Source organism: Ptychodera flava, chromosome 13, assembly GCF_041260155.1.
Source record: "Ptychodera flava strain L36383 chromosome 13, AS_Pfla_20210202, whole genome shotgun sequence".
In the NCBI taxonomy this organism is placed as follows: Eukaryota; Metazoa; Hemichordata; class Enteropneusta; family Ptychoderidae; genus Ptychodera; species Ptychodera flava.
The window spans coordinates 20889635-20908738 of NC_091940.1; the positions used below are offsets into that span (position 1 = coordinate 20889635).

Sequence of the window (19104 nt, forward strand, 5' to 3'; positions counted from 1 at the left end):
GTATACCATCATAGCTCATTCTGGAAATTTACCATGTGTCCTATGTGTTGATAAATCCTTAAACTAGTTGTTATACATGAAAACTTCGTGTCAAAGATCGTTTTCCCCATTTCCCATTTACATGACTTTGAAAAGTGTGTGTCATAGACAAAGGGGACATAGCATTACAATAAGTTTCCACTGATTGTAAGCCATACAGACTGATGTGATGACAAGAAAAATAAAGTTTTTTTCTTATCCTTGCGCGTGTCAATTCAGATCTGCTGCTTCCACCTATTTTCTGCTCATGAGGAAATAAATGAAAAAAACTGCAAAAAATACATCACGATAGTGCATGTATAAAACAGAACCGTAAACTAAATAATTGACACTAACATTCCATTCAGAACTGTTCACATATTTCACTCTTATATTACTCTGTGAAAATTTTGCAAATGCTGCACTTAAAGTCAAACCGCTGAACTGTTGCTGTACAAAAATAATAAAGCAACACTGCTGTACATTTATCTCTGCGTGCATTTGTATGTTGTTGTCATTTTTTCCCGCGTTGTTGATTGAAGAATGAAAAATGAAACCTGCGTCACCACATAATTTTTGAAATATGTCTAGGATAAGAAAGAAACATTTTATTTTTCTTGGCGTACTAGTTGTTTTGATGACCTGTACACTATGAATTTCAAACTGTTGGGTAGAACCGAAGGTGTTCTTCAAAACCTGAAAAGTCCAAATATTATACTGCAAAAGTTACTGGCAATAACAAAGTATGGAGTTGTCATTCAGGAAACAAATGCTAAACATCGTGGTAAAAGTTAAAACTACTGTCTGTTTAATAAGATTACAATTTTTTACGGTAAGAAGAGTGGGTCGCTGAACAAATCATAACAGCCTTGAGTACGATTCCTTCTTTTAAGTGTCAAATAATACTTGTCCTGAGCACTGTTTATGTTGAGTGAAATGCTCCCTTAGCTGTAACTTTAAAGGCTAGTTATACTTGTCAAAAGTTAGGCGTATGCGATGCAGCTATATTTAATAGTTACAAACCTGTAATCGCTTTCAATGCAGTACTGTTCATATCGTGCTATAGACAACGGCACGAAACCTGCTTCAGCATGCCAGTTTTTCAAACGAATTTATATATATCCATTCTCATAGCAGTTCAAAAGTAAAATATTCTCAGACTTGAGAAATTGTGCATTTAGACTTCAATACATTTGCTTTACGCTTGAATTTAGCATGGAGCTTTGGTAGCTCCATGAATTTAGCAAGCGATGCTCGGACAGCGCACAGGGTCAGGGATCATCACCAAAAACGTCAGTGCGTAAGTTCACGGCCAGCTTGAATCATGCCAGGATCGCGGAAATCACGGATCATAAATCCAAATGTTCATGTCTATTATGTAAAGAGAACCCTAAAATATAAAGCACATAATGATTTGATATGGAGAAACATCTTTTTGTTTCACTGACGGTCAAGTTAAATGCTCAAATATTGCGACAAGACTTGCGCATTTGCACAATATTTAATGCGGAAGTACGTCGACTGTACTCGGCGGACGAGCGAGCGCCTTCTCTGAAAATCTGTTTACAATATCACGTCAGAATACACTGAAAATTTTTGCGAAATTTTTAAGGAAGCCAATTCACACAAGTTCCTAATGTCAGTAAAGATATTTTCTTGTTGGCAGCAATACACCACCAACATTTTCACCGTTCAGGAGTGCCTTACTCGCTCTACATTGAAAAAAAGCCGTATGCTTTTGACCATGCCGTTCCTAACTTTACAAATTCCAGTCGACTTTCCTACTCTCATCATAATCTTTCTTTCCATGTCATATCTTTACTTGCGTTTAGAACCTGCGTTAGGGGTGGTTTCTCTCCAATATTGGTGGAGCTGCTTAAGTCAAAATCGAAAGTTTGCCGTTTTTGCTTAGTTTCACCGTCACTTCGATCCTTCAGTGTTGACGACGACACTGTACTGCACAGTGCACGCAGTAATCTGTAGGCACATTGTGCAAAGTTGTCCAACCCAAAACTTAGTAACATTGTAGTCAAATAGTCATGGTAAACATATGGGTACTTTTGGATTGTGAGCTATTTCGTCACAATTTTATTCATTACTGTATGTGTTACAAATTCTATCTTCTGACGCATAAGGTCAGGGATGCACAGAGATAAAGCATGATTACGTCTCAAGTTGAATGCAGGACAGCGCGTGGACAGACAAAGTGATGACGTCATACTGCAATTTTCGATTCGCAAGTTTGGCTAATTTTTGCCTAAATTTTCTCGGCAAACACTACTTTTTTTCTCGCATTTGCGATTTTGCGAGCAGGCAGCGGAAACACTGCCTGCGTCATTGCGAACACAGGAAGGGCAACGCGCCTTATTTTCAGCAGGCGATTTATGTTTGTTTTTCAGATTTCGTCCATTGAAAATCCTACCCGCACGCGAACGGCAAACAAAGAATTAATTGTGTGGCACCTAATGTTGAGTGTTTGGATAAAACACATAAGGAAGTGCTAAATTAGTCATGGAGTTGATCGTTGAGACTAAATAGTGACAGTAGTAGTACTTGGAGCAAACGTTTCTAGCATTTTTGTTTCTGAACTTGGTCTCACTCAAGTCCACACACCAATTCGTAAATATTCAAACCCTTGGAATTGAGGAAGTGCATGTTTACTGAGTGTTCCCATTGTAATAAGCTGTGCAATCAAACATTCTGAACAGCTACACTAACAACTGATATGGTCGCACCTATTTAGACCTAGACAATGGCAAGAGCGTCCAGGTCTGATCATAGACCTTCCATTTTACCTGCAGGCTGTGAGTGACGATTTTTCAAATCGCCGGCATTGAGTCGATAGCCTGTGATTTCAGCAACAATGACGCAATACAGTTTTCTACAATTATTTTACCTCTCACTTTCCGGTTTCAAAATGTTTATGACAAACAGCCTATAATGTTTATCCAATAAAACACCCTTACTTCATAATATTGACATTTTAGTTTCAATTAGGGACTTAACGTCTATCTCATCGTCACCACGACTGTGCTCCAGCGAGTTGTTGTCATGGGTATTGTAATGATATATTAATCATCACATGACAAACATCAATAACTGAAAAATGAGCTCGCGACAATATTTTTTGCTGTAGTATGGACCAGATTTTACAGCGCGATGACAGACTTTACTCTCTGATATGAACGTAAAACACATAATCGATGCATATAGCTTGTTATAAGTTATTATCAATGCTTCTGACCAACGCCTTTTCACACTGCGTAGGGGCTGGGATTGTGGGTTGCATAGAAATGCCAGATCAAGTTGACAGAAGCCAATACAGTGCAGTCTAACCTGCGCGCCTTATCTCTGTTCAAAACATACGGCTGCACTCAGACACCTTCACATAAAATTGCCCAAATAGCTTCATTCATGATCCTTGTATTTACCCGCGATTTGACAGAATTTATATCGTCTAATATCGAAGCTGGAGTCAGTCCTTGGAAGTCGGGTTTGACCAGAACTGTGAGGTGGTGAAATCTCCGATATATATCGGACATTAACCCGCGATTTGACAAAATCTAGCTAGTATCGTCTAGTATCGAAGCTAGAGTCAGTACTTTGAAGTCGGGTTTGGCAAAACCTGTAATGTGGTGAAATCTTCGATATATACCAGACGTATTCCCGCGATTTGACAGAATTTATATCGTCTATATAGTATCGAAGCTAAAGTCAGTCCTTGGAAGTCGGGTTTGACCAAAACTTGCAAGGTCAGAAGGTGGTGAAATCTCCAATATCGGATATTTCCCCCCAATTTGACAGAATCTATATCGTTCAGTATTAAAGTAAGAGTCAGTCCTTGGAAGTCGGGCTTGACCAGATCTGTAAGGTGGTGTAATTTCCGATATATATCGGATATTTACCGCGATTTGACAGAACCTAGTATTGTCTGATTTGGATATTAGACTCCCCAAATCGCCGATAACTATATACAGTATCTGGTAAATATCGGTGATTTCACTGACCTTGCGTGCCGAGGAACAGGGCAAGTCATTCTAGTATTGTCTACTATCGATATTAGAGTCCCAAAATTGCCGATAAACATCGAGTAAATATCGGCGATTTTACAGATCTGGCGTACCGAAGCACAGGGCAAGTCATTCTACTATCGTCTAGTATTGATATTAGAGTCCCAAAATCGCCGATAAATATCGGATAAATATCGGAGATTTCACAGATCCGGCGTAAGGAGGCACAGGGCAAGTCATTCTACTATCGTCTGGTATCGATATTAGAGTCCCAAAATCGCTGATAAATATCGGGCAAATTTCGGCGATTTCACAGACCGGGCGTGCAATGGCACAAAGCAATTACAGTGACATTCGATCAAGCTGCAGAACAAGGTTGTTGTTTAATGGATATGTATCAGCGATTTTACGACATTAAGAGCTTGGCTTGATGTGTTCTTGTTTACATTTTTTATCAGCTACATGCTCTCAGTTACATAAGACACCAGGGCCACTCCATGCATGTCAGATAGAGAAACAAAAAACAAATCACCACACCTTGCAATGTCATGTATCTTTCTTTTTTTACTCGTGACGAACAAGTGAGCATGCATTCAGACACCTACATATAAAATTACCCGAACAGCTTCATTTATGATCCTTGACACTCACATATTAGCTGTGCGTAGACTCCAGTAATTGTGCCCTGGCGGGACCTTGTCCCGCTCTTATTCAGTCAATCACACCAGTCGGCCACCCCTTAAAGCTAGGAGCACACTCCTCTAAGTACTTCTGTGGCAGTATACTTGACAACGTCACCTGGCGTACAAAACCTGGCATCAATGTAGCCTTACACAAGGGGCCGAGATTAGGGTTCGTGGGACTGCTAGCTGAATTAGACAGCGGGCATTGCAGTCTGTCATGTCGTCTTTGACTTTCAAGTGTACAATATAACATACATCACTGATCGATCTTCTGACTGACGAGGTTTTAAACTGCAGCCTTATGAACATTGGGGCGACTTAACCGATCCAAATGCCTTTCGCAAACTTGAAAGAGCTCGCACTAAGAAAGATATGAGTAAAATTTCAGTTGAATCTGTGTATTGGTTTTTGAGAAGAAGATTTTTAAAGATTAAATTGAGATTTACACAAAATCCAATATGGCGGCTAAATTACGTGACTGATTAAAATGCCTTTCGCAAACTTAAAAGGACTACCACTAAGGAAAATAAGTGTAAAATTTTAGTTCAATCGGTGTATTTGTTCTGGAGGAGAAGATTTTGAAAGATTAAATTGCGATTTCACAAAATTCAATATGGCGGCCAAACCACGTGACCGATCAAAACGCCTTTTGCAAACTTGAAAGAGATCACACTTTAGATGATAGACGTAAAAATTTAGTTCAATCGGTGAATCGGTTCTGGAGAAGAAGATTTTTAAAGATTAAATTGTGATTCTACAAAAACCAATATGGCGGCCAAACCACGTGACCGATCCAAACGCCTTTTGCAAACTTGAAAGAGATCACACTTCAGATGATATATGTAAAATTTTAGTTCAATCGGTGAATCGGTTCTTGAGAAGAAGATTTTTAAAGATTAAATTGTGATTTCACAAAATCCAATATGGCGGCCAAACCACGTGACCGATCAAAATGATTTTTGCAAACTTGAAAGAGATCACTGTAATGATGACATGAGTAAAATTTGAGCTCAATCGGTGTTTTGGTTCTGGAGAAGAAGATTTTTAAAAATTAAATGAGTATTTTAGAATATCCAATATGGCGGCCAAGGTCACGTGACCGCATGCGATTTTATTTGCAAATTCTAAAGACCTTAGGTCATGCTTGCTATACAAAAATTTCAAATCGACTAGACCCTACGTCTTCTGGAGAAGCCATCTTTAGGTTTTTGGAAAATCCAACATGGCCGCCAGGTCACGTGACCAATCAAAATTTCAAGGGTCAGGTGCACGAGTACTAATTGCTCCAATTAGCCCTGCAAGTTTGAGAAGTTTTCGTTCAGCCGTTCGAGAGATCTAGGTGAGCAAAGAAACGGCAGAAGAAGAAGAAGAGGAAGTAGTAGAACTTGAGCAATAACAATAGGGTCCCAGCCGGTCGGCTTGGGCCCCTAATGATTGCATAATACGTCCCTTGTTTATCGCAATAGGCTGTTATCATTGTAAAAATTGCCAATTTTTTGTCTAAAATTTTTACACGCTACAGAAAATCTATACCTGCCCTGCTGCAGGGTTTGACGTCGTGTACGTACGTGAACTGCTTTCATCAGAGGGAAACTGGCGGTAGTTGTCATATAAACGTTTATGAAGTAACAATTACAGTTTATCATGAATCAATACAAATAACATTGCCAATCTTAACCCCTGGCGCGACACCAAGGGCTGAGCCCTATATAATATTACTCATTGTTACACTAGCAGTCACTGCAAGATGTATTTTTGTCATTATTGCAGGCGGAAAATTCAAAAGTGTGATCTAAAACTGTGGACAAATATTTATATTTGTTTATTAATGAGAGAACAATGACGTCAATTGCGAACAGCCCTATTCTTGTCTACAACTGTTCTTCATCTATGGAAAAGTGAATTTTTTATTTTTTTTTGATATTTTTTACTCATATGAAACTTAGATTGATTTGCCCTGTTATGAAGTGATTCAAAGTGCTGTTTGAGGTGACAATGTGGGATTCAACGCTTCATGGTGGCCAGTGCTGCCAGCTTACCAAAAATGAAATCTTACACATGTAAATTTGCACCATATATGTATAGCTATTTATTTATTTATATTTATTTTGTTTTGATGATATTAACGTGCTTTAAAGAATGCTACTGGCACAAGTTTGTTAGAATTTATAACACTATCCTGAGAAATGTAGGCGCTGCAGATATGCCTCGTTGTGTACACTGTGCGCTTTTTGAAATTGGGAAGAACATCTGTTCAACTTGGAACAAATTACAAAGCAGACAGCTACTGATTTAAAATAAGTCTACTGACACAACACTTGAAATCAATGCAGGGACATACAGAGATATAATGTATTAAGTTTCAGGCAATATTGACGAAATTTGGCCTCATCAAAGCTCCTTGAAAAAACTCATTTGCATTTGTATGTTGTCACGCGGTCTGTGGTTTGTAGATGTGTGTCTATATATCCTAGGGTACAATATTATCTATTGAGTTCCAAATAAAATAACATAAATTCTGTGTTCTGGCTGACATTAAACATCCCCTCCCCCCCCCCAATACAAACCGTTGCTTAGCAAGTTGAATCTTTAGTATTTCCTTAATGGTATCCACCATTTGTTACCGGAGTGGGATGATTGTAATTTCTAGACAAATGTCGAGTGTAATTAGACATTTATTCCATATTTCTATCTTCTTGACTGGCGATTACAAAGCAATCACCGCACATCAGGTCATGGCATATCTTTTTCGCCACTTCTTTATTCCTCTACTCTGATGTTATTTTTGAGATGCACAGAGGAAACAGTGGATACAAAAATCCACAACATAAAAACCTTTTTAAATACAGGATGCCCTTTATACTTAATGGATCAAATCTAGATCTACCTCCGCATATGATGAAACCAAAAGGGACTTAAATGTTGTATTTTATATTGCATGACCCTGACACACAATTATCATATGTCTTGTTTGTTTGGATTTATACATGACATATTGCAGCTTCGCTTTTCTCTGTAACGTGTTGCAACTTCATCACCTATCAACAGTACTCTGTTTTCCATTTATTTACCACTAGTCTTTTCTATACACAGGTGTTTGTTCCTTTGCACAAGTTTTCTGTTTTGACGATAAGATGACGGTCTCTAGCTGTGAAATAGGATTTGAGAGCCAGTAGTGCTACATTGCTCAGTTGTTAACAGGTGTGTGGGGACTAAAGAAGCCAGACATTGTGGGTTTATAGTCTCACTAGGTCTTCTCTTTAAGGGTACATATTGCTGTCAGGCAGCGTCTTTCAAATTCTTTGTGAAATAATTCAAAACTTGCAGGTTTGTTATGTACTGGGCAATCTACTAGATGTGTGTCTCCTGCATTCTGTCATACCAGCACGTTTCTTCCATCGTCATCCCCTCTACTGGGTATATGGTCCCAAATGGGTATATGGTCCTATTGGGTATATGGTCCCAATGGGTATAAGGTCCCAATGGGTATATGGTCCTACTGGGTATATGGTCCGAATGGGTATATGGTCCTATTGGGTATATGGTCCTAATGGGTATATGGTCCTATTGGGTATATGGTCCTATTGGGTATATGGTCCTATTGGGTATATGGTTCCAATGGGTATATGGTCCTATTGGGTATATGGTCCCAATGGGTATGTGGTCCCAATGGGTACTTATGTGGTCCTACTGGGTATATGGTCCTACTGGGTATACAGTCCTGCTGGGCACTTTTTATCAGATATTTCCCCTTCATGATCTTTCTCTGTACATGTTTTAATCAGGCAACATCACAAGACATGTGTTCTCGCTAAGCAACTTTCTGGCCTGTATACTCTGATCAGCGTATAATTACAGAATAATAGTGTCCTGATTCAAACCGACAAACACCATTTGGTAGGTTCTATTGAACATAATGGTCACAGTACTTGGTCTTTCTGATAATAAGTTCCTATAAGGGCACTGGTATACAGTGTTTCATCTAGGATGCTACACCAGGAGGGGACTGGTCCCCCTCTCAAGGAATTTTTGAGGTGGATTTTAAAACTTTTGGGGGATTTAACTGAAACATGTAATGACGTTTTTACTTGTAAGTTTTAATGTTGCAGTGATGTCACTTGTGATATACATACAAGCCATAAATCACTTGCTTACACAATCCAAGCTGCTGGCTGCAAACACCATCCTCTGTAAGATTTTTTCAAAAGTAAACAAATTTGGGTATCACTGTTGTGAAGGTATAGGGCTCCCAAGAGTGGCGGATAGCTCATTAATATTCATAAGCATTAATATTCCTGAAAAAAATGTAGCATGCTACAATATTCTGTACGTTTGTTTGTACATATTCTATATGTATGCTCTCTTAGGGCTTCATGTACATTCAAACATAAAAATTAACACAGCTAGCCATTCCAATATACCTTCAAGGGATTTTTTCATTTTTAACTGAACTGTCTGCACTAACAAAAAGCAAGAAAAAATCTTCAGTAGTTATAAAGGAATGTTTTGCAGCTTCTGAAAAAAATAATGTACTTGTTTGTCACCGTTTTACTGTGCTTATATCATCCCTCACCACTGTAAGTTTGGATCAACATTGCCCTATACAAACCAGTTGGTTGTATCCATCTAAGTGTGTGAAACGTCAGCAATTTGACCATGGATAACATTCAGTAAACATTTTTTGGTTGGGAAACGTACTCTGGATCACGTGTTGTGTCAACTGTGTTTTGTGTTGTTGTTATTTGTTTTCTTTGGTTTTTGTTTTCTTCATTCAGATTACTAAGGAATTAATTCCATTCTAAAGGCTGTGACAAAATGGCTAATGAATACAGCCATATGTGTGAATGCTACATGTACCTACCTGAAGCAAAACAGACCCTGTAGGCAACAGGATACGAATACAAAATTTTTGTCCGGCGTCCCATCTGGACACGATGTAGACATCTGCTATACTACTGTACGGAATAGGACATTCCATGAAACCTATGGGCTGTAATAGAGACACAAAACACATGTAAAGGTTACTGTATGAACTGAACAAAATACTAGTTTGAATCATGACATGTCGCACATGAGTTTGTCACACTTTGCCTGCTTTGTGAAGTACTGTTTGATTTTTCACAGCAAACAAAATGCACCAGACATTAAAAATTTCATTTCCATAATTTGCAGGATAATTGAAATGAATGGAGAGTCTCTAGGTAAATATCTGAGCGACCTAGAAGACATTTTCTATCGGATAAATTGATTGGATATTTGAATGAATGTCCTTGCCCTTGATAACACACAGGTAACAAAGCACTTCGGCTATCACAGCTAATATCAATACATGTATCATGCACACACAAATTATATAGGGGACAATAATCTATGTATTTTCCCAAAACAGGAAATAGTCTCCACCATATCTATCAGATGCTAATGACAATGTAAAATCTTCAACATAGCGGTTGCCAGTCAGTTGTGTTTGATATGCTTGTTGGACAAAACAGACTTCGTTTTATCGATGGAATAAATTCACGTGATATTACAACAGAAAATAAATTGTCTTTAGGCACATCTTTGAGTCACCTCGGTGAAAATTTGAAATTTCCTGACTTAAGTTGGCTGCCAATCAGCCATATCGAAAAAAACCATTATAGAAAATGATATGAAAAGCTACGGCGTTGACTAATTTCACAATGATGTAGTTTGCATCATTTATATTCAACTTGCATCATTTTCTCCCTTAAAATGTAAATCCGCAGGCTATCTGTAGGTGTGAATTGAGACTGAAGTAAAACTTTACGAGATAATCAGGATACAGTTTTTGATTTCTACGAAGAGCACGCAAACATTTTAAGATTTATTCTCCAGTACTTTGTTTACTTGCCGGCTTTCAATACTACAATCAACTACATGGTTTGATTACAAAACAATTTATTAAAATCCACAGAAGACAACTAGAAAGTCTAACATTCTCAAAATTCAAATGTATGTTCAATTTTTTAAAGATGCCTGACTAACTTGGGCAATCTATACAAAACATTTACACAGTGCAAGAATATGAAACATGATATTTAATCAACCTTTTCATCACGCAGACATATTCCTTTCACATTTTGTGCTGTAATTTTGAATAGTACCAAGATACTCATTACTTTTACATATACAAACACAACCTATACTTCAAAGGGTTTGACACTATTTCTAGAACACCCTTTTATCAGTAAAGGTCAGAGAAATGTCAGAAAATTTTACTTATTCCATTTATCATTCAAGCAATAAATTAAACATCTCATTTCTTGTATCCTTATAAAACAGTATATTGAAAACCCCAAACAGTAAGATTTAGAGGCGTTTTATTGCTATAAATGGATGCGGGATAATTTTCTATCAGCTAGAGGATTTGACATGCTATATTTACAGCAGCAGGGGTTAAGTAGTGTTGTGAAAGGACACGCATCGACTTCAAATTCTGAAAATTCTTACACTCAGATGCACAATTTCTCTGGCTCAAATAATAAATTTACGTCAGTCCAGCGCAGTCTATAAATTATTCAAAACAAAGAGAAAGCTACTTTTCAATCGAAGAGAACACCAAGTTTGAAGAGTCTGTTCACCATCAAAATCACACTACTTTGAGAGTGCTGCCATGTCTGCAAAAGAAACCCCTGGCTTTCCCATATAAATAACCCCACAAAACACACTGTCAGAGTCTCAGCTTCTCATGTTATCACCCACAATGCATTGCGCACATCATGCCATTTCTTTGTTGTGAGTAGCTTTATCACTTTCTCAGCCGTCTACGTGAGGAATAAAGCTAGGGGTGCACTAAAAATGGGGCGTACAATAGAAAATGACCCAGGTTTTATACAACCCTTCACATGGTTGCTAAATTTTGCTTGCTTGTACATTGCTTTAAAAACACTGACACACACACACACACACACACACACACACAAAGTTTGCTTGTACATTACACTTCAAGTACAAAATAATATCTATTTTTCAAGTTAAATGCATCTTGCAATCCTCAGTCAGATTGAAGATCGTAAGATCCATGAAACTAACATATCAACAGAAATCATAACTTTATTTGAACAAGAAAAAATAAATATATATATATATATATATATATATATATATATATATATATATATATATATATATATATATGTATATATATATAGTCAGTATTACTGCCCTTCAGAAATGCATTGAGCACTATTTTATATATACATGTGTATATATATATATATATATATATATATATATATATATATATATATATATATATATATATATATATATATATATATATATATATATATATATATATATATATATATATATATATATATATATATATATATATATAATGGCCTATGAATGTGTGTGTGTATAATAATTATTTATTTTTATCACATAAACTGGCCCAGATCAACACACGTGAGATGTACAAAAAATCTTTTTTACCCCTGTTCTACCGGAAATATTTCCCTGCACAAACAGACCAATCTGTCGGGATCAATATCATGTTCTCGCAATAACATTTTTGTTTCTCTACAAAATAACGAAACGGATGATGGGATAAATTTAGGCAATTGAAGGCATGCACGAAGAAATGTGGAGTGGATAAAGCATGATAAACCTTGAAGCTGAACCTCGCAGTACATGTAAGTTCAACTGAATAAATAAAGTCAATTCCTCTAACATATTGATCAAGAGAGAAGTGACGCAGAAGGCAAAACACTCCATGGCATTCAACAAACCACAATTAATTTCCTTCATCATATAAAAATTCTGTAAATTCTCGACAGGATTCAAACCTGCAGCAAAGGGCTAGTGAAGACATCAGTGGTAAAACTGTAGTCTGAATGCTGCAGCGCTGTGGCTTTTGTAAAAAAATCGACAACATAACAGTTTCCATCAAATAAAGAAGTTCGAAGGTATCTGCGCACGGTATATTTGTCACTGCAAACATGTAGTTCCTGGGACATAAACATTGACAACCCGGATTGGGCTAGAAATGGGTATAGCAACAAACTTTTATTTCCCACCACTGTGGGAGCATCTTTTTTTTTCTATTTCTGTCATTACTGGACATTAAGACATTACTGGATCAATATTTTTTTTCTTCTTCTTCACCTACTGACAATTTTTTTTTTCCAAAACTCCTCCAACCCCTCCCCAAGAAATCAAATGGTTCTCCCCTAAGTCTGTTTTCTTCATGCAGGGCTTTGACTCAAAGGCTGTCATAATGTAAGAAAGGAAAACAGCATTTCAGCTTGCTCAAGGCTGTGTTCTTTTCCCTTTACTTTCAAAACACAATTATTTCTGTTGACATGTCCCAGGATGAAGGCTTTTTATACCTTTTTGTCTCAAGAGATGAAATTTCATCCCGAGCGTTCATCTTGAGAATTGTAAGGTTAAAATGAGTCAGAGCAAAATATTTAATGACTAGTTAACTAAAAGTAGTGTTTGTGGTGTTTGTTAATGAACAAATAAAATGCAGTTCAGTGTAAGACTACGAGAGAAATTTCAATGGGTCACCATATGAACATTTTTCACGGACTCTAGTAAGTCTCTGCTGGCCTCTCTGAAATGTTCCAATTCCTATCCATCTTTCCAACTGTGAATGAAAGGATTCTAAATCATACCGACGGACGATAGAAACGTCTCAAAAGGAGTAATAAGAGAGTGATATTTCTATTCTGAGGTTTTAGTAGAAGGCCATCTCTGAGTCAGATCAAGGACATGCAGATTGCTCAAGGTCTTCCGTGTATTAAAAAGTCCATATAATGATACAATAGATTGCCCAATCTTTGACACCCAACGGCATGATATTGCAAGTCCCATTATTATCAATACTCTCAAGTCAATGCAAAGGTCGCCAGCCCACTAATGTAAATCTATTGGGTGATGTTGTGGGGGTCTGTGTAATTACAAAGCAACTGAGCCAATTGGAATACAGAATTCACTGCTAAATGAAAGACTGAAACATCAGCTAAAACCTTTAACCTTATGGGTCAAACGACAGTGACTTTTGATAATAATTTCATTCCTTTGTTCAATAACACAACTTTATTTTTTTATTATTTTCTCTGCAGTATGCTGACACATGTAGTACCATCCTTGTAAAACACACAGCATTGTGTACAACCTGAAATACTAATGCTGACAAAGTTTTTCTTGTTAGAACTAAAATAATCCTGTCAACAATAATATTGGATATTAAACACTAACGTGTTGCATGGAATTAAATACAAAACTTTCCTACACGGTTTTCAAAGTAGAAGCAGAAACTGAATTTTTCAGACAGAGTAAAAATACTCAAAAGTTATCACTGGTCAAAAGTTTCAGCTAATGGAGATTTCATAAAGACTGTGGACTACGTTATCGCTATCGTAAGGCTGATCATGTCACCATCACCATCTACAAAGACGCAAAAGTGCTCCTTATCAACGAGGCTTTAAATATCAGTAAGATGCATCTGGTACAGCAGGAAAACTATAGCTCCATTTTCATTTTACTGCTTCAACACGTACAACTCTTAAGTTGCATTACTAAAATTAAATGCAAAAATTGACTTGGTTTTCCTCAAGCTTGTGAACAACCAAAACTCCAGGAGAGCATAAATTCGGTAGTATGGTTAGACTGGGTTTCCTCCATTGAAAAGCGCGGCATGAAATGACCAATCAGCAATGACAGGACAGATTTACGCTGATATGGACAATGCCAGCAATATCCTGGTCAACCACTTTGATGAAGATACAGGCTAAAATCTATTTTATCAGCACACTAGGTCTCATGAAATTTTCATATTTTCACTTTTCAATGCTTTCTCACAGAACTATTATTTTCTCTAGTGGAAGCCTACATCTTAAGATTCCACTCAGCACTACCAGGAACACAATTTTGATAATTCAAATACATTATATTAAAATAAATAGCCATTTTTATCACTTTATTCTTCATAATGAGAATATTTAGACTTTGTTGAGGGGAAAAAACCCAGAAATGTGTGATGTATGAAACTCAAATTTCAAACTGACTGCTGAGTTTATTCAATAACAAGTCATCGTTGATGACACAGTCCCCACTTGTTAATGGGTACTTTGATTACAGGTCCTCAGAGAGGATAGAGTCCTCTTCATTAGGTCTGTGATCGAAATACTTTTTAATAAATTCACTTGATACATGTCTGAGTTGTGGTTCAGGACATGAAAAAATCGTAATAAAATGGCCACACGGCGGCCATATGGGATCGTATCACAAGACAAATCAATGTGCATATGTATGACATAGGTCAATGTCCTTGTACCAACTTTGAATAAAATCGGTTGAGATATGCCTGAGTTATGGCTTTGTACATGAAAAAATCATAACCAAATGGCTACCATATTGGATCGTATCACAAAACAAATTGACTTGCATATGTATGTCATTGGTCAATCTCCTTGTACCAACTTCGAATAAATTCGCTTGATACATGTCTGAGTTATGGTTCCGGACATGAAAAAAACGTAAAAAAATGGCCACATGGCGGCCATATTGGATCTTATCACAAAACAATTCAATGTGCATGTGTGTGACATAGGTCAAAGTCCTTGTACCAACTTTGAATAAAATTGGTTGAGATATGCCTGAGTTATGGCTCTGTACATGAAAAAATCGTAACAAAATGGTTGCATAGCGGCCATATTGGATCATATCACAAAACAAATTGATGTGCATAGCTATAACATAGGTCAATATCCTTGTACCAACTTTGAATAAAATCGGTTGAAACATGCCAGAGTAATGGCTCTGTACATGAAAAAATCGTAATAAAATGGCCGCCTGGTGGCCATATTGGATTGTATCACAAAAAAATTGACGTGCATATGTATGACATAGGTCAATATCCTTGTATCAAGTTTGAATAAAATTGGTTGAGATATGCCTGAGTTATGACTCTGTATATGAAAAAATCGTAATAAAATGGCCGCCTGGCGGCCATATTGGATCGTATCACAAAACAAATTGAGGTGCATATCTATGACATTGGTCAATGTCTTAGTACCAACTTTGAAAAAAATCGGTTGAAACATGCCTGAGTAATGGCTCTGTACATGAAAAAATCGTAATAAAATGGCCGCCTGGCAGCCATATTGGATCGTATCACAAAACAAATTGACGTGCATCTGTATGACATATGAAGTAATCCTTGTACCAAGTTTGAATAAAATCGCTCCAGGCGTCTCTGAGATATCTGCGTGAACGGACGGACGCACGCACGCACAGACGGACGGACGCACGCACGCACGGACGCACGCACGCACGGACATGACCAAACCTATAAGTCCCCCCGGACGGTGTCCGTGGGGACTAAAAATACTGAAACAGGAAAACTCGTTGTCTAAACCTGAATTCCTAAGTACTCATGCCAGGCCCTTTGTGTCTGCCTTTCTACATGAAAATCTACCAGTCACCATGCAAAAACATACATGTACTAATGCAGACAGATATTTGGTTAAATGATTTCTGTACACAACTGCTGCTTTTAATACGCAATGCCATACATGATGTGTGTAGGTGGGAGGCAAGATAACCTAAATTTTCAACAGACATGTGATACCTTGTCTGGCAAATATTTGTTATACCTATGCTGAGCAAGATGTCGTGTAGTAATTCTGGGCATTTGCACTTTAAAAAGACTAGTGGACAAAAAAAGACTGAGAAACCTCCATCTTATCTCATGCTGCTGTGCGCATGGGCTGTTAAAGTATTATGTGTGCCAAATTCACTCCCAGTTCACAACTTCGAGTGTTAAGATTTTTACGCGTACACTATTTTTACAGACATTTCAGGTTGGTCCTTTTTGTCTCCTTCTCCCAGCAGGCAAGCAATGACCAAATAACCACAAATGACAGCCAATCAGAGAAAGGAAAAGAATTCATCTTTGATGATAGGACATTTATCCTATGTTGGAAGTGCTTTCTGGTGAGTATACCATAGCGCTATGTCATGAGTGCTTGGTTGTTGGCTGCATGTACTGCCCTATTAGGGAGGCAGCATAACCAGTCTGGACACTCCCAACACACACACGTAGGGCTAGTGTGTACTTGACAGACAGACAAATCATGTTTATCAATCCCCCAAAGGAAAGGGCTCAACTTGTGGTTGGATAATAGACATGTATCTGCAACCACTAAAACTATCACCATGCAGCAGCCCCTCTCCATTATCCAGTACCCCTCCCCAATATCCAGCACCCCCTCCCTATTATCCAGTACTCCCTTCCCATTATCAAGTACCCCCTCTCCATTATCCAGTACCCCTCTCCATTATCCAGTACCCCCTCCCCAATATCCAGTACTCTCTCCCCATTATCCAGTACCCCTCTCCATTATCCAGTACCCCCCTCCATTATCCAGTACCCCCTCTCCATTATCCAGTACCCCTCTCCATTATCCAGTACCCCCTCTCCATTATCCGGTACTCTCTCCCCATTATCCAGTACCCCCTCTCCATTATCCAGTACCCCCTCTCCATTATCCAGTACCCCCTCTCCATTATCCAGTACCCCTCCCCAATATCCAGCACCCCCTCCCTATTATCCAGTACTCCCTTCCCATTATCAAGTACATGTACACAGTTCCACCAACCGTAACCCCAAAGGTAAAAGATGAAGGATGAGAATGTACTAAAGTTTGACGGTGGAAGGGCTAAGATCTTAGCCTGTTCACCCTCAATTCCCTGTGAACAGGACCACACTCACCATTGATAAGAATGGGCTTTGGCCAAACTTCATTGGTACGGTATGGTGGCGGAAGTATACCCATGATCATGAAACAACCATTTGAGAAACTGATCATACGGTATAAAGAGTAGACAGCATATCATAATTATTGAAATGAAGTGTACTGAGGAATATGTGTTCACACGGATGACAGCAGTGTTGCTTCTGTGAGAACTAAAATCTATATGTGCACAATGTCAACCATTTTTTGAATTGAGATGGCCATATTTGAGGCACCAGTTTATAATTCATGCAGATTTGTACATTACCTGTACTTCTTGTTTATGATCAAAAATACTTGTGTACATAATATCAGCAAGTACATTAACACAAAATGATTTAAGTTTGAAAACAAAAATCATGACAACACCACACAAAGTTTTGAAGTCACAACATGGACCTGTTAATGCAACATAACAAGAAAATTTTGATGAAGACAGCAATTATCAACATGCTATTCAATGCTTTAGACTATACTAGATCACATTTCTTATGGTGATAGATTTTATATACCTTGACTCAAAGCCCCGTCTTCGAGTATTAAGTGAACAAATACGCAAGAGATTTGTACAAGGCCGTTTGCAGGAAATTAAATATACACATATATATTTGCTTTGACAGTGATACAGAAAGTGTCATAGATCAACCATTGGAAACTGTCTGAACCATTAGTGTGACTATAATGACATATAAGACAGATTTTTTCACAACACATTTATGTAGAGAGATGGGGTCATCTAAGGATACCATATTGTAAACACATTGAAGTAACACATTTATGTCTTGGTTGCTCAAGGTCAGCGACTTTGTAAACTGGCACTTGAAGATGTCTATCAGCTGACACACCAGATATGCGCAAAGATGACATCCCAGACATATTCAGGGAATGTCAGACGGGTATATTCCCTTCGACTGGCCCGATAATTATGCCCTTTTCAACTCTGTGTGCAGTCATAATAAGAAGAGTTTACGCCACATCAAAATTTACCAGTGGAAGGTTTAACAGCTTTCATCATGTTTGTTTTATTCAAAATTATTTGATACTTCAATGAAAACGTCATCACTTACTGTACATTTTACAATACGGACAGTGAAATTAAGACCCTTTTCAAATCTAAAGGAAATTTCTCTTTGTTATTATCACCAAAACCACATCCTGCAGGTTATACGGTTTCACTTCCCCTAGAATATCATGTTTACATACAGTAAAATTGCTGTATGCCACATTACACTGTCATTTTAAGAGAAGTACAGCATGATTTTGCCTTGATAGCAATTTAACCCTTTGAGCACCAAAGTCAATTTTCGTCCCCTATATCAAAATATACACCGGTCATTTTTTTTCTGACTTTTGCTAAAATTTTGATAAAAATCTGAAGCCAATAAAACGTGATGTTCATTTGGTCCAAAATTGTCAAAAAAATTACAGAAAAATTCACAAAAGTGGTAAAATGTTGCACCCTTTTTAGTTTTGGTGGGAAAAAGTACAGCGCTCAAAGGGTTAACCTACACACCCTTGACCCGTAGAAATCATTTATCTTCCTAATTTCTTCACCCTGATGTTTAACCTGCAAACTCTTGCACTGTAGAAAACATTTATCTGCCTAATTTCTTCACCCTGTGAGGT

At 37.6% G+C, this 19104-nt stretch overlaps 1 protein-coding gene across 4 annotated transcripts in view; it reads right to left on the bottom strand.

Moving 5' to 3' along the window:
* Window positions 1-19104, bottom strand: part of LOC139147780 (C-Maf-inducing protein-like) — a 95816-nt gene that overhangs the window by 52797 nt on the left and 23915 nt on the right. For all 4 annotated transcript variants that reach the window (XM_070718983.1, XM_070718982.1, XM_070718981.1 and 1 more), the window contains exon 2: window positions 9573-9701. In XM_070718983.1, coding sequence (XP_070575084.1) covers window positions 9573-9701 — 129 coding nt within the window. The remainder of the gene's footprint in view (window positions 1-9572; window positions 9702-19104) is intronic.